The following is a 17,209-nucleotide window of genomic DNA, read 5'->3' as shown; positions in this document are numbered from 1 at the left end:
TACGAAACATAAAGGGTTTTGTTATCGAGCGCCAGGTGCTTGTTTCAGGTGTGGAAAAACCAACCATGTAATGAAACATTGTCCCATCAGGCTTGAGAATGCCAACCGTTCAGCGGCAAGTTCAGCCGGATTTGCTTCTGTATCCAAGATAAATACGAAAGCTAACACCGGGAAAGAAATCTTGAGGCAGGGTCGAGTATTCGCACTTGTGCCTGGTGATGTGTAAAACACTAAGTCTGTGGTGTCAGGTTTAATTTCTATCTGTGCTCAGAATGCATATGTGCTGATTGATTCTGGTTCCACACATTCATTCGTATCGCATGCTTTTTCTCAGAAATTAACAAGACCATTAGAACTTATGAACTGTTTGCTATATGTATCTACACCGTCTGGGGGTTCTATGATATGTGCTTATGTTTATCCGACATGTGATCTTATGATTGGCGAAATGACATTGTATGTTGATTTACTACCGTTGGACATCGATTATTTTGGTTGTATTATGGGTATGGATTGGTTGACTAAGTACTGTGCCACCATTGATTATGTGAATAAGTCTGTTCTATTTCGTCCACCCGGTATGCCTGAGTTTACTTTCACTGGGAATGGGGTAATCCCTCCGCCATACTTGATTTCATTTATGAAAGCTAAAAAGTTGTTAAGAAAGGGGTGTCGAGGCTACTTGTGTAGCGTGTTGACTGTGTTTTCGGATAGTGCCAGTGTAGAAACTATTCCTGTAGTTTGTGATTTTCCTGATGTGTTCCCTACTGATCTACCCGGGGATTTAATTAATAGGGAAATTGAATTTACCATTGATGTAATACCTGGAACACAACCCATCTCCAAGACTCCATATAGGATGTTGACTTCTGAATTGAAAGAATTAAAAGTCCAACTTCAAGAACTCTTAGACAAGAAATTCATTCGCCCGAGCACCTCACCTTGGGGTGCTCCAGTATTATTTGTTAAAAAGAAAGATGGATCTTTGAGGCTATGTATTGATTATCGGGAATTGAACAAAGTGACCATTAAGAACAAATATCCATTGCCCCAAATAGATGATTTGTTTGACCAACTCCAAGGAGCCCAAGTGTTCTCTAAAATTGATCTTAGATCCGGATATCATCAGTTAAAGGTCAAGGCAGAAGATGTAGAGAAAACCACATTCAGGACTAGATATGGACACTATGAATTCTTGGTAATGCCATTTGGGGTAACAAATGCACCAGCAACTTTTATGGACTTAATGAACAGGGTTTTCAAACAATATCTTGATGAATTTATTGTTGTGTTTATTGATGACATTTTGATTTATTCTAAAGACAAGGAAGAACATGAGAATCATCGGAGAACTACCTTGCAAATTCTGAGAGAAAAGAAATTGTATGCAAAATTGTCCAAGTGTGAATTCTGGCTTGATAATGTGGCATTTTTGGGGCATGTGATCAATAAGGATGGTATCTCTGTTGACCCTCAGAAAATTGAAACTATTGTGGACTGGCCTAAGCTAACAAATGTGACAGAAGTTAGAAGTTTTCTGGGACTTGTTGGTTATTACAGAAGATTTGTGAAAGACTTCTCAAAACTTACAATGCCATTGACACAATTAACACAGAAGAATGTACAGTTTGATTGGAATGATCAGCGCGAATTAGCCTTTCAAGAGTTAAAAACCAGGTTAGTGACTGTACCAGTCTCAACTTTACCTAATGGTACTGATGGGTTCCAAATTTACAGTGATGCTTCATATAAAGGGTTGGGCTGTGTACTAATACAAAATGAAAAGGTAATTGCCTATGCTTCTCGACAACTTCGACCACATGAAAGGAATGAATTGGTAGCAATCGTGTTTGCTTTAAAAATCTGGCGATATTATCTATATGGAGCTACATGTGAAGTGTATGCTAATCATAAAAGCCTCAAATATTTCTTTACCCAAAAAGAATTGCACAAGAGACAGAGGAGATGGTTAGAACTGATCAAGGACTATGATTTGCAGATTTTGTATCATCCAGGAAAAGCTAATACTGTGGCAGATGCCTTGAGCCGAAAATCAATGGGAAATCTGTCGTGTTTGCTTACCAGCTAGAGAGAATTGTTATACGACTTGGAAAAGAATGAGATTGAGATCGTGATACGTGAACAGGGCGGAATACTAGCTGTCATTTTCCGCTCGACCTACAATCATTGAGGAAATCAAACAGAAGCAACTTGAAGATGAGTACTTGAAAAAGATTGTGGAGGAATTTGACTCAAAGCCGAGACCAGGGTTTGTGTTTGAGAATAATGTGTTGAAATTTCATAATAGACTTTGTGTACTAGATTCCTCTGATTTGAGAAAGCGTGTTATGTCCGAAGCTCACAGCACCAAATTTTCCATGCATCCGAAGAACACAAAAATGTATCATGATTTGAAACAAAATTTTTGGTGACCTGGAATGAAAAAGTGCATTGTAGATTTTGTGGCTAGATGTTTACATTGCCAACAAGTTAAAGCCGAACATCAACAACCTGCTGGTCTATTACAACCACTTCCAATACCGGAATGAAAATGGGAGCACATTACCATGGACTTCATTGTGGGATTGCCTCGCTCTCCTCGAGGTATGGATTCTATTTGGGTCATTGTGGATCGTTTAACTAAGTTTGCCCATTTTCTACCTGTTAAATCTATTTACAATGCTGACAAATTGGCCAATATTTATATAAATGAGACTGTGAGGTTGCATGGGGTGCCAGTATCTATTGTATCTGACAGGGACTCAAAGTTTGCATCAAGATTTTGGCAGAGTTTGCAACAGCCTTTGGGGACAGAACTGAGGTTAAGTAGCGCCTATCACCCATAGATAGATGGTCAAACTGAACGAACCAATCAGACCTTGGAAGATATGCTCAGAATATGTGTGTTAGATTTCCAAGGAAGTTGGGAAACTTATTTGCCATTAGCTGAGTTTATGTATAACAACGGCTACCATTCGAGCATTGAAATGGCTCCTTATGAAGCTTTGTATGAAAGAAAATGCCGATCTCCGATATGTTGGGCTGAAGTAGGTGATAGACCTTTGTTGAGACCGAAACTTGTGCAGGAAACAACAGAGAAAGTGAAACTGATCCAGCAGCACCTGGAAACTGCACAAAGCTGGCAAAAGAGTTATGCTAATATCCGAAGAAGAGACAGAGAATACAAGGTTGGGGATCACGTGTTCATTAAAGTGACTCCAATGAAAGGGCAAACACGATTTGGTGTTAAGGGCAAATTAGCACCAAGATATGTTGGGTCATATGAAGTTTTGGAGAAGATCAACCTAGTAACGTATCGGGTAGCCTTACCACCGGTTATGGAGCATATGCATAATGTCTTTCATATCTCTATGTTTCTAGATTATTTGAGAGATCCATTACATGTGATAGAGCCAACCCATGTGCTTCTAAAGGATGATTATACCGATGAGGAAAGGCCAATACAAGTTGTGAACCGCCGAATCAAAACATTGAGAAACAAGGAAATTCCATTAGTGAGGGTTGATTGGCAGAATCATGGAGGAACTTATGCAACTTGGGAGACGGAGGAAGATATGATAAAAAGATATCCCGAACTATTTCCTTTGAACTCGGTGTTCTTCCAGAACGAAGGTAACTAGAGTTTGGAGGACCAAACTCTTTAAGGGGGAAAGACTGTAACAACCCTGATCCCTGATTAACGTTAATCCATAATTAATTATGCATAATCAGTAATTAAGGAGAAATTCTAAATTAAATTGCATATGTGTGTTGTATTATTGTGTCTATATATGTTTAACATAGAAAGATCTGTTTATGTTTTTCTTTCGATTTGCGAATTGAAGGCCTTATCGGCATCCGATTCAGAAATTGACTTGATTTGCATGTTAATTAGGATTTATAGGATTTTATGGTAGGTTTAATTAAAATTTGATTCGGAACAATCAAACTAGATTAATTAAAGTCAAAGTGGTATGAAACGATGATATTATATATTATTTCAATCCTTGGGTGATTTTTTATAGATTATCACCAAATTTATAGTTTTTTTTTAGTTATATAGAATTTTGTTATTGTTCTGTATGGTTTGATTGTTGTTTCATTAGAATTTAATATTCAATTACATGCAAATAATTTTTTGGTGGGTTCCAAACAAATTACTCAGTTTTCATGTTGGTTCATGTTTATCTTGGAAGACCCAGAACATCTCATTGTATCTCTAAAATTTGATTACCTTATTTTAATTGTTTTATTTTTAATATTTGATTGTTTTATATATAAAAAAAAGGGACAATAATTACAGTGGTATAATTCCTTTTAAGGTGAAGGAACTAATGGGTAAATTCGTATATAATTATATAATATATATGCATTTGTTGGTATTGTGTTGTTAGTGAATCTGTTTAGAGTCAATCAGTTTTTGTGTTTTTATTTTTATTTTTTTTATATTGTTGATTTTGACTCTGTATTTAATTGAAATGGGTCCGATTGTGATTTTTGTTGGATAATGACATTATTTTATCATTTCAATCAGTTTGTTTAATTAGATTAGAAGAGTTCATCTATTTGAATCAGTGCATTTATTTGTAATAGTAGGCACTGGGTTTATCTTCTTTACAAATTTGGTGATGTCATTTTGACAAAAAGGTTTTCATTTGTGCATGATCAATATTTATTTAAACACTGCATTCAAATATAATTTAATAAGTCAGTTATTTTCTCATATAATTATGATCATGGTTTACAATTTTATCATTACAATCTTTTGAAAGATTATATGGAAAAGTATATTTCATGTGTAAGTGACTTTCGGTTTGGTTATGGTAGTAGTATCTTTTCATTGTTAAAGCGATTGTTGGCACCAAAAAAATTTAAACACGATGGTTTAAATAGTGGTGTCGTTCCATTTAATTGGAAGTAATTTTTAAGTTTTATGACATAGTTTGTGAAGTCATAATTATAAATCTTGTATAATAGAATTTGTTTAACCATGAACTATGATCTTAATGTTGGAGTTTATCTTTTGAATGAGAAGGGATAATTTAATTTTCTTTTGTCACAAATATTTTTGAATAAATAATGTATGAATTTATCAAAAATGAATTATTATTTATGACAGTGACACTTGTTCAAAAATGAATCATGTGATTTGTGTTAATTTATGTATTATCACAAAAGTGGGGGGGAACCAGAATTGTCTACTAATCAGAATTTATGACGAGTTATCCTTAGAAACCAGAACAAGTATTCAAATTAAAGAGTTTAAATCTTAATTTGGAGGTACAAATACTTTTTCTTGAATGCATTCTAAAGATTTAACACAATTAAATGAAGTTTTTGAATTGTTTGATTCTTGGACAAAATCTTTATAAAGATATAATTTTGTTTAAGCATTAATTTTGACTTGTGTAGTCATAATTATTTTAAGTTTTCTATTTCATAAATTTGATTTAGAATTTTATTATTCAAGCACACAATAGTTAATAAGTGATGAATGCTATATACTGATTTATATCAGAATTGTGGAGGTGTATTGATATTTTTGTATGGTAATATCTTAATAAAAAAATTTAATTTTTCTTAGAGTACTTAAAATGTGGGGATGCTTGGAAGATTTTATCAAATTAACGGTTCTAATTGTAGGTTCACAAAAAATCTCAATTCTTTCTATAGGACAAAGTTATAGTAGAAGCAAAAATTGTTTCATTAACTCTTAAGGAACACCTCTATGCTTATTATTTAAATTTGAAAATGGGAGTGACATAGAGGACTTAATACCGTAGGACATTTGCTTTCAGTTGTTAATATTGTCTAAGGATAATATAATGAATCCACGAACTACTCCATGATATATAACTGAGAAAGTCAAACGAAAAATAGCGACCGCTAAACAAAAAGTTTGACCAGAGAGTAAATGAGGAAAAGCTCATTGAGGGGAATGTGATTAGAGCCTATTAATTTCGAGTCGTTATAATGGCAACCCAACCTAATTGGTTGGAGATCCCAATATATAGATTCAAAGGGACAATTGAATTATGGATGACTCATCAGAAATCACTAAAGGGGGTCTATCTCCTATCCATTCTTATGATGAGAGTGATATCTGCAACATGTGTTGTATGTAGAGGACTTAGGGCAAGCTATACTTTTAATGATCACTAATATCTTGAAAAACCTAGAGAGGTATCTTTCAAGAGGAGTATTTAAGAGACTCAAAATAAGGATTACCAATATAAGTGTGAACGGACCGTTTCTATGAGAATTGATAAGACTAAATTCTCTAAAACACTTATGAAACACCAAGATATGCCCAAGGCCAAAACGGGCGCAACCGTGAGAACTAAGTTGTGTCTGGAGATATTCTGTGTGCATTCTATTGTCTTGGCTTATATAAAAGGCTGAACAATTCAAGGCATCACGTCCACTAATTAGCTAGTAAGTTTGATAGTCTTTCACAAAGAAAAGTTCAAAACCAAAAGCTACCTATCCCTATTCAGAATATTTCCAATTGAATTCTCTTTGAGTCTGCATTGAGTCTTGCATACTTTTCTGTCATTTCATTCATGAGGCAGATTGTTGAAAAAATGATTTGAAACCATTAATAGACAAATAAGAAATTGACTCTAAAGTGCACCATTTGAGTATGATTTTAAGAGGAAATTTATTTAATTTAAAATTAAATTTATTTATTATTTATTTGGGTCAAAATTGAACCAGATTCGATTCAAAATTCGAATATGTTTGAAAGAACAATTATACTTGTTCTTTGCACCTATTCCATGGAAGAGCTGTGTCTTTTCATTGAAAAGCCATCATGAACTTTCATAGAGTCGCCAATTCATCTATATAAATAAATCCCCATTGCATTCATTAAATATGGAATTCATCTTGTGTCTCTTTTTGCAACACTCTATCTTTTTTGTAAGAAAATTCTGCATAGTAAGGTTCGCTAGACTTGTTGTGGTAGTACTACTTCTGTAAGGTTCGATCGTTGTATCTTGAGAAACGAACGTCCAATTAAAACTCGTGAGCATCGTAGCTTGTGAACACGAGCCTCGATCAAGTTGTTTTTCGTTTCTGAATTTTTACAATTTGTTGTAAGTTTTCTACTTTTCTGTAAGTATTTTTGGTTTTCATTATATGGTTTGGTTTGGTTTAACCATAACAATTTAGGTTATATCCAACTTATAATTTTTTTTAAATATAATTTGGTAATATATGTGGTGCAATTATTGCATATTATAACTGTACACATAAAAATTATCTTAACAGTTACTTGAGTTTGAATGATTTTGATAATTTTTCTTATTATAAACTTTATCATATATTTAAATGAATTTTAATAATTATATATAGAGGTAACCTTTATCAAAAAAAATGTGAATAACCTTTTGGTCACAAATTTTTAATTTTTTTTTTTAAATATATAAAAAGTCTCGTATTAGAAGTTTGAGTCTCAAAAATGTTAAAGCAAGCCAACTCCCACTTTCTTGAGCAATTATTCAATACTCCAAAAAGGCATGGACGTGGCTGAGATTGATTTGTAACATTAATAACTTTTCCACTTCCACGCGTTATTATTATGGATTATTTTGAGAAGATAGTTAAAAATTATCATTTAATTTTTAATCTATTTTAAGTTATATTATTTCTCGTCTATTTTTAGACACCTATATTTTTTAAAAAAATTAAAAGAATTAACTTTTAACTATCTTTTTCAAATAATCGTACATGACCCTACACGACGCTTCTCTCTCAAAGACTCGTCTCATAACTTTTAAAAGTACTCAAAAACGCCAACAGTTAATTAATTCCAATTGGGACAACAACCCCATAAGAATAAATGCTGTTTGGTAGAGAATTCCAAATGCAATTTTACCCCTTAATTTCAGCATGATATTTGGTTAGAATTTTTAAAAGTTAATTTCACACTTATTTTTTAAAATATATCTATCTGGTCATCCTCTTAGAGTCCCTTCAGACGTCTGCATAGTTGATCGGAACAGTGTTTATGTTTTTTTCAGCACCTGTTATTTTTATATTTTAAATAAAAAATATTTTCAATTTTTTTTACGAGTTTTGAATAGAATTTTAGGTTATGTGTTTGGTTATGAGTTGTAAATTTTTTAATCAAATATCATATGTCACATTACTCAATTAAAACTCTTTTCAAAACTCATAATCAAACAAATTTTCTACATTCAAATCATAATATCAAAACTGATAAACTGAAAATACAACTCTATTATCAAATCATAATTCTAAAACTTTATCTAACACAACCAAATATTTTTTTAGAGTGTCATAATATGATTATTATTCAGCAGCAACACTACGCCCATAGATCATCAAATACAAAATTAAACATAAAAATTGTTCTATTAAACGACCAGAAGATATCATAAAGCGGTCGATAAATTCTGACCAAACAACAGAATAATTTTTATGTTGGAATCTATGTTAGATCTAATGTTTGTCTAGACTTTTTGTATCATTCGATAATCTGAAAATATAATAATATGATTGATAAAAAAATATATAATGTTATTTATTTATATTAAATAATTAAAAAATATGAAATAATATAATAAATCATGAACCCCGCAAGGGAATATATACTCCCCACTGAAAAATTATTCAATATTTTTAGAGTATCATAAGTCTGTACTCTCTAACCAATTATTATTAATATGTTTCTTATATTTTTCAATTACTCAATACAATATTTCACCTATTCACATTCTCTACTAATTATAATACTATAAAATACCACGTATCTATATTTAGAGATTACTGAATAATTAGTGGTGTTTTTTTTGTCATAATAACAAAGTTAGAGCATCTGCATCAGTCTTTTTAAATTTTTAGTCAAATTATAACCCAAAATCGACTTTTGCTATTTTAACTAGTCACATTTTTAATATTCACTGCATCAAACTCTCTATTCTAACTCTATTTTATTAAAATATTAATTTTTTTATTGTATTTGCTATTTTATTTTATTTTTTATTGGTGAGGTGCCATCCAAACAATTCTTAAAAAATGCACAAAAAAAAAAAAAAAATTTCCGTTAACTAGTTGACCGGCCGGTTAGACTAATTTTAGACATTTTTATTCTTCTGCTACAGCACGAAACATCCGGTAAAATATTCGGGTGGACGATTGATTTAAAGATTTTAGCCTAGTTTTACTCCAAAAAATATAATAAAAAATTATATAGCTAATAAATAGTACTTCAACAAAGTTATTGAGCTACTGTAACAAATTTAACAAAAAATTAATTTAGAAAAAATTTGAGAGATGAATAATTTTGTAATTTATTAGCTATATATTTTACCTTTTTGTTATTTTGACTATGCAGATGCGGATGCTGTTGGGAGCGCAATACACAATATAAAAACAAAGAGCACTGCCTCGCCCATCTCTGTGTCAATTCTCCCTCTCTCTCTCTCTCTCTCTCTCTCTGTCTGAAAGTTGCGCAATCCAAGCTCCAAGGGAGTCTCCGAATTTAAAATCAGGTAATCGTCGATTCTAACCATACAGCTTTTGAACAATCTCTTAGTTTTTTTTGTTGTTAATTCTTCAATTTGTCATTCATGTTCTATATGCATGTGATCGAGTGTTTTTGCGTGTCTTGTGTTGATCATGGCTTTTGATTTAATATGATGTTTGTAAAGTTATGGATTCTATTCCGTGTCAGCTCCTTTTTATTTTTTTTCTTTTTTTCTTTTTTTATATCAGTAAAATTTTGAGTTTCAGTCTGTTTCACGAATTGGAGAACCCTTGCTCCTTTGCCCCTTTTTGTGTACTTATTCTGTATGGAGAAGCCCTAGAAATCTCTTCTTCTTTTTTTATTGGTTTTATTGGTATGGTTTGTTTACTTGGAAATTAGTTTGTTTGATGATCATTTCTCATTTACTTTTCTATTTAATGGTCACTATGCTTTAATGAATAGTTCATGGCCTGTTGTTTCCATTGAAATTGGCTTGAGATGGTTTATTGAGGAGACCTCCTTCTCTGTTTGTTTTGATGGGAGATACTTCCCCAAGAAATGTCCTTGAGAAATTTATTATGTTTATTATTCACTCTAGTTTTGTGAAATGAAAAATCTATGCCTTTGAATATCTGAAATTAAGTACTGGTTTTTGTTGTGATTTCTTACAAAACAAATAGACCCCGTAGTTTGCAGCTCTTTTGATTGCTATTGTTGTAAAGCTTGGTTATCACGTGTCTTCAAGTAATACGAGAGAACCATATCTTTCTCTCCATTTATTTAACGAGAAAGTGTGTACACCCACATGGGTGTGCGTCAAATCTACAATTACAATTTACAGATATGTAATTACAATCTAGTGTAATTGAAAACAGTTATAGAAGAAAGGGTACTTACAAAAGGAAACCACTCAGCATAAAGAAAAGCAAAGGCTTCAGGACACCAAGTCCATATGATAGAGTCGAATTAAGTTTGCGATGTTTCCGATTGAAACATGACGAATAACTTAGATTTATCGTATGGTAGAGTTGAATTATACTTGCCATATGATAGAGTTAAACTAAGTTTGCAATGTTTTCGATTGAAACATGACGAATAACTTAGACTTATCATATGGTAGAATTGAATTATACTTGCCATATGATAAGAGTTAAATTAAGTCTGCGATATTTTCGATTGAAACATGGTGGGCGACTTAACACTTATCATATAGTGGAGTTGAATTATACTTGCCATATAATAGAGTTGACCTAAGTTTGATTTAGTTAGATTAATAGAGAAACCGAGGTAGTACACTTTGGCTAATCTTTATTTGAATTAGACCTCGGCCAGAATTGGGGTTTGCATGCTTAATGTGAACATAAGTGATATTTAGGTTCATGTTAAAGGGCAGGGGGCAGGAATGATAATAAAGCTTAAAGAGCTTGGCACTTGTTGAAATTTCAAAAACAATTTACAAATTAGCCGAGGTAACCTGGTGAGGGATATCCGAGATATTTGTTTCCCGAGGTAACCAACCAATTTGTCAAACTTGGAAAGGGGGAAGTCTTGATAAAAGACAGCAAGTACAAGTGGAGGAAGAACACTTGTAAATATGTTTGAATCAAATATTTTTACAGTGTGGCCGAGAAAAACAGCCAAGGTTTGTATCCGAGGTAATACTTGTCCAAGGTATTCCAACCCGAAGTGGTTACATAGAATATACTTGGAAGAAGTAGAAAACTATTCTAAGTATGGAAGCATGCAATGCATAGAAGCAAACAGTAAAGCTTAAAACGAGCATACATTCAACACTTAGGAAAGAAAGAAGAAGGCATGCATTCATTTCAAAGAAAATTTGTTCATTTACAAGGGCACACCGGCCAAAAGAAAATTGAAATTGTTCAGACGACAAACTGTTACACTATTCAACAGTAAAAGGAAAAAGTACAAAGCAAGAAAATTTCCTAAAGTAAACTATCATGCTTCAGCTGTTGAAGATGTTTCAGCCTCGGCAGACAGCTGGGAGGACTTCTCAGCAATCTTCTCAGCCTCAATCTCGGCCTCAATCTCGAGTAAGAGTCTGGTCGGCAGATTGGATCTCAGCCTCTTGGGGAGCCTTCTTTGAAGAAGAATGTTTGGAGACCTCATCATCTTCCTTATCCTGAGTCAAGTCTAGGACTTGCTCATTTAGAGTAGGGGACTTGGCTCCAACGGCAGCATCTAACTCTTCATCGGCAACCTCAGCTTTGGCTTCCTCCTCTTCAGCTTCGTTGTCAGAGTCTTTTGGAGAGGGAGAGAATGACACGCTCAGCTGATTAATGTCTCGAAGAGGAGAGTCCACAGGGATGGACAGTTTGTTTAGGGTTGCAATCCAGCCGAGGTAATAACCCTAGTTGCAGGCTTGGTTGACCTGGGCTTTGTAGGCGTCACGGAAGTCGGCTTGACCTTCGGCGTAGGCCTTTTCATCAGCCGCTTTGATCTTAGCCTCTTTGCTCTCCAAGGCCTCCTTGAGCTTTTCCTCGGCTTGGGCAGCCTTAACTTCGGCGGCTTCTGCCACAGCCTTGGCCGCCTCAGCGGCAGCGATAGCTTCTTTGGTTTTGGCCTCGGCCTCTGTTTGTGCAGCCCTTGCCGCCTTGGCCTTATCCATCAGGTGCCGGTTGTTGGCCTCGGCTTGGTTAAGAGAGGAGAGGAGATTGGCTGCTTCTTGAGTCTTTCTCACCAACTCCTTCCTCGTTATCTCAGTCTTGACCGCATACGAATGCGCATGCTGAATGGCCTGCAAGAAATGAAACAGATTAGTAAAAATTTGGCCAAGTGTTGGAAAACTTTCAAAGGTAAAGTAAGAGACATACCAAGACTAAGTGTTACATCATAAGGCCAAAGTTCTCATATTCATGGATTGGGAGGAGTACGACCGTTAACAAAGCGGTGCCGACCTCTACGTTCTCAATCGTGCTATCACCAGCTGTCAAAGGTCGGTCCTGAACCATTACCTCGGGTGCCCAGGTTTTATCGCAGGGGAAGCTGCTGCTACTTTCTGGGCGATTAGACCTCGGCTTCTTTGGTGGTGGGCATCATCTGTTGCGGCCTTGGCTGGCCTCTTCTCGGCGCTAGAAGTAGTTTTTTCGATCTCGGTCAGCTTGGAGATTGGCACAGTGTCCTCAAAATCAATCTGAGTCACTGTTGCCTTGACCTTAGCCTTCTTCACTCCTTTGGCTTTGGTTTAGGTAGGGATTGTGATGGAGAGGACTGAACGGTAACCACTCCTGGCAAGTTGGCCAGGAGGTTTCCACAACGGCTTTGCTACGGCCTATGTCGACGACGGATGCACTGACGGTAACTTTGGTGCTGAAGTGGATTGATGGAAGGGCGATTGGGGGATTGGCTGGATTGTAAGCCGACGCTTTAGATTCTCGGCGTTTGTGGCTCCGAGTTCTACCGGCAGGTGCATTTGGTAGAGCACGATGTCGGCGTCGGCACTGGGACGGTGGAATCAACTGAGGGGTAGACGCAGATGGCTGCTCTACTAGATCTGAAGAGGAAGCTTGGTCAGCCCTTGGTGAAGAGGTGACTGGAGGGGTTGAGATAGATGGTGGAGTTTGACTTCTCCTAGGGACGTCGGGCAGAGCCGACTTGTATGTGGGTATATAGTTCAGCAGAAGGGGGGCTTTGCGTCTCTGGACGGGGAGATCGAGAAGCTTCTTTAAACCTTGGCTTGGGGCATAAGACTGTCGGAATCCCTTTGCTGGCTAGAAAGAACTGCCGAAAGCAAGAAACAAACATTAGTAAAGATAAATGTGTAGACAAGTCTTTAATAAAAATGGAGTTGTGGTAGGTTGACTAAGTCTTACTCTCATCCTCTCTAAACATTGTTCGGCGTAGAGGAAAGAGATGGAGATCGTCATCAGAAGCGAACTCCCAGTTGCCTGAGACGATCAAGGAGTCATCTCCAGCACCCTTGCTGGAGTCAGGGAGGTCGGCTATGAGTTTGAAAGCGGTGGATCTGGGCTTGAGGTAGTATATGTAGCCTTTTTCAGACTTAAGACCACACATGGTGTAACAAAATTAGATGTCGGCCAGTGTAATCCTAGCATTTTCTTAGCGTGCTAGTTCGATTATGCCATTGATAACCCTACAGAAATTGATGGCTAACTGCATAGGGTTAAGCTTATAGTAGTGGAAGATTTCCCTAAAAAGGATGTCTAAGGGAAGTCAAAGTCCACACTCAATAAAAGTAACTACAAGGAAGGGCATGGAGTTCGTATCTGGCATAATGGAGTCCTCCTTACCAGCCAACTTGATCTGAACGTCAGTAGGAATGGAGTACTCTTGCCTAAAATACTTTAATTTGGCCGGGGTGTCTACCCTCCACCTGAACATACCCATGATCTCAGCTTAAAATGTTTTGCGGTGGATTTTAGAGGAAAGACACTAGTAGGGGTTTCAGAACCTGAGCTAAACCTTAGAGAGCACTAGGATGAGGATTCTTGAAGATCTAAGGAGAATTTGTTTCAGTTTTCCTAAGGATATGGGTTCTATGGCAAACCCCAGACCTAGAACTACAGAAACAAGAAACAGAAGCAAGAATCTAGAAAAACAGGCCAAGGAAACAAAAAGGAACGTGAATCAGAATCAAGAAAGCAACATCCAAGAAACATGGAAAGTACAGATTCATGAACACTAAGTGAGTGTGTGAGAGACAGTGTGCAAAAGTCACGACAAGCAAACATAATTGGCATTCTAGTGATGAACTTCAAAGCATAACACAGATTCAAGAAACGAGAAATGATTCGTAGAGACAGGGTATAGCTACAAATATAGATGCAAAATGGCAACAGACAGAATGTATATAGGTGACGGATTCAAATAAAATAAATAAATCAATCAAAAGAATAATGAAAGACTAAACTTAAAGAGGAAAGAAATTGTTAACTTACCGAGTGAAACGGACACCGGAATGAGGCTTGCCGAAGACAGACGACGTGAGTATTCAGAACCAAATTACTGAAAGCTCGCCGGATGAGGTGATTGAAGCAGTTGCAGAGAGCTCGAAGAAACAACAATGGAGGTTAGGGAATTGTTAGAGAGAGAAAATCTTGAGCACAGAGAGAATGCGAGAATACGAAGTGAGAAGACAAAGAGAGAGAAAGAGAGTTGTGTTAAAAATTGAAAAGGCGGCAAAACATGATGAATTAGCCTTGGACAACGTGCTTGTCAAGCGGCGTGCTCAGAGGTGACGCGACCTGATAGCGCGTGTCAAGTATGAATCGATAAGGAAGGGACACGTGGACGAAACGGTTGGAAAGACTGTGTGTGACAGCTCATGCGCAGTTAGAACTCTTCAAATTCTTGAAATAATGAGGCCATAACCTCGGCTACAAGAGCAATCTTCGGCTGAGATGCTTGAAAAGTTGGATCTTGGCTTATGATCCTTAGGAAAGTGGATAGCTAAGTCCTGATTATATGAAGCCGACGAGAGATGATCTCGAACGAAGAAAAAAATGAATTTTTAGCCGACATGAAGTGTGGACAAGAGTGTAGGTTCCTTCACCTCAGGTTGCCGAGTTAATAGAACCTAGGGGGCAGTTGTAGGGAAGTATTTTGTGAATGACAACACGTGGCTAAGATGACACCAAAGTGTCAGCCGAGGTGCCACGTAACCTGGTCAGTTGCCGAGATAATCTCGGCCAAACCGAGGTTATCTGCAGAGATAGCGGGGTCCGAGGCAAATGTATAAGGGACAGGAGTCCTAGAAGTGGGGAGGATCTCATTCTGGATAAAAATAAGGCTCAAGAAGAGTTTATCTTTATCTAGATGAGGATCCAGGATGAGCATTGAATCTGAGTCCACTGAAACTAGACTTCTAAAGGGATTAGGTCAGTACTGGCTATAAAAGCAGGGCACCCTTGTGGGTCTCAGGTATGTGTGATGTACTATGAACAGTGAATTGTGAGTTAAATACTTGAATTGATATCTTTGAGAGATTACTGACTTGATCGTCGGAGTGTCCCTGGGTGGACACACTGCTGCCGGATTCTCATCTTCTTGTGCAAGTTGTTGGGCTTAATCTATTCTGCTGGTACTTTCCAATTAGTTCGCCTTTTGGTTGTGTGGTCGGAAATCAACACCCACAACTACTTAAAAAAAGATATGTACTTGGTTGACTATTTTCTTTAATATCCCATTTTCTTTGAAAGGAATTGGGGAGAGAAAAAATAAATATATTTTGCCATTGTGGTTAGTCTCTCTCTCTCTCTCTCTTTCTCTTCAAAACTTGCACATACATTCATCTGCCATCATGCCCTCGTAGTCTGTAAATTGGCTTTCGGGTACTCTTTGGTCTTTGCAATATAGTGGATGTGTTGTTTTTTTGAGGGTTTAAAAAAAAAAAATTTCCTTCTAACAGCCTAAGGTTGTAGTTTTTGTTTTCTTCCAATTTTATAATTTTTCTTTACCTTTATAGTTGTTTCGCATGTCTCCAAAATTAAATAAAACATTAGTCTCCCCCCCCCTCCTCCCCTCTCTGAAAGGAACAAAAATTGAGTTTAACAAATGCATATTTTCATGCTATACATGATTAAGCAATGGATAATGTAAATTAACTTTCTATGTGCCTAACAAAAATTGGAGATGTGATCTTATATTGGATGGTAGGTCATGAAATTGAGAAGGCTAAGTAGGCAACTTGGAATTTTGCCCACCTTTATAAAAAGATAAATAAAAATTGATGAGTCAACGATTGCCCACCTTATGAGAGACCCTGTTGAGATGGTGGATGCCTCCCATGCCTTTTGATTTGGAGAATTGAGATAACGTAACATACTATGAAGCATGGACACGTCAGATTTCATGCCATGGCGGTGTTTGACACGAGGACACGCCAGGGATACGTACGGGACACACCGGGTGGCGTGTCCCTTTAATTTAATTATTTTTTTGCAGGGGACACGGCGGAGACACGCGTATCCACCGAATCTGGACACGTGTGTCCAAATCTAGACATAGAGAGCAAAAGAGAAAAGTAAAGGAGAAGGGTAAAGATCAAGAGACAAACTTCGACTTCGATCTAGTCGATTTGCCTGACGATCTCCATGACTTCGACCACCGTAAGCCGTCGACCTCGTCCTCCATCCAGTTGACCAGCGTAAGTCTCTCTCTCTCTCGCCTTCCCTCTCGCTCGCGTCTTTCGCTCTCTCGCTCTCGCGTCGCTCGCTCTCTCTCTATCTCTCTTGCTCTCGCGTCTCTCGCTCTGATTCATATCTGATTCATATGTATAATATATATATATGTATTTATTTTATATTAATAAAAAAGACATATTATGTATTTTTTATATACATATATATATGTATTTATTTAATATTAATAAAAAGACATATCTTATATAGATATTAATCACAAAAAAAAAGTAGATAAAATAAAATAAAAAAATTAATATAAACATATTTATTTAAAAATGTAATAATTAAATAAAATAATTAACTTGTATTAAAATAAAAATATTTATAAAAAAAGAAAAAAAAATTGCCATGTCCCTAGCCGTGTCCGTGTCCGTTTCCGTGCTTCATAGGTAACATACATTAAATAAGTAAGAAGATAAACCGATTGAGTTAAGAAGCATAAACAAGAGGCAAAGGTTCTAGGGATTCAATAAGAGTCAAGGAACTCTCTTTTTTGACTTCCAAAGAAAAGTAAGATATGAGATGATCTGCTTTTGCAATATTTGTGGGCAAA

At 36.1% G+C, this 17,209-nt stretch overlaps 2 protein-coding genes across 3 annotated transcripts in view; both read left to right on the top strand.

Moving 5' to 3' along the window:
• Positions 1–448: 448 nt before the first annotated feature.
• On the top strand, positions 449–3,641 carry LOC145803553 (uncharacterized). Its single transcript, XM_082896851.1, has 3 exons — positions 449–861; positions 1,561–1,786; positions 3,087–3,641. The coding sequence occupies exons 1-3, from the start codon at positions 449–451 to the stop codon at positions 3,639–3,641; spliced, it is 1,194 nt and encodes a 397-aa protein (XP_082752977.1).
• Positions 3,642–9,297: 5,656 nt separating this feature from the next.
• LOC114288296 (uncharacterized) overlaps positions 9,298–17,209 on the top strand; it is a 39,546-nt gene continuing 31,634 nt past the window's right edge. Inside the window, exons 1-2 of one of the 2 annotated variants that reach the window (XM_028231785.2) lie at positions 9,358–9,518; positions 16,418–16,619. The gene's annotated coding sequence lies outside the window, so the exon portion shown is untranslated. Of the gene's footprint in view, positions 9,519–16,417; positions 16,620–17,209 lie in introns of both variants that reach the window. The other variant, XM_028231784.2, reaches the window with a different exon arrangement.

This window comes from Camellia sinensis, chromosome 12, assembly GCF_055761805.1.
Source record: "Camellia sinensis isolate YWXY chromosome 12, ASM5576180v1, whole genome shotgun sequence".
In the NCBI taxonomy this organism is placed as follows: Eukaryota; Viridiplantae; Streptophyta; class Magnoliopsida; order Ericales; family Theaceae; genus Camellia; species Camellia sinensis.
This window is presented reverse-complemented; position numbering and strand designations above follow the sequence as displayed.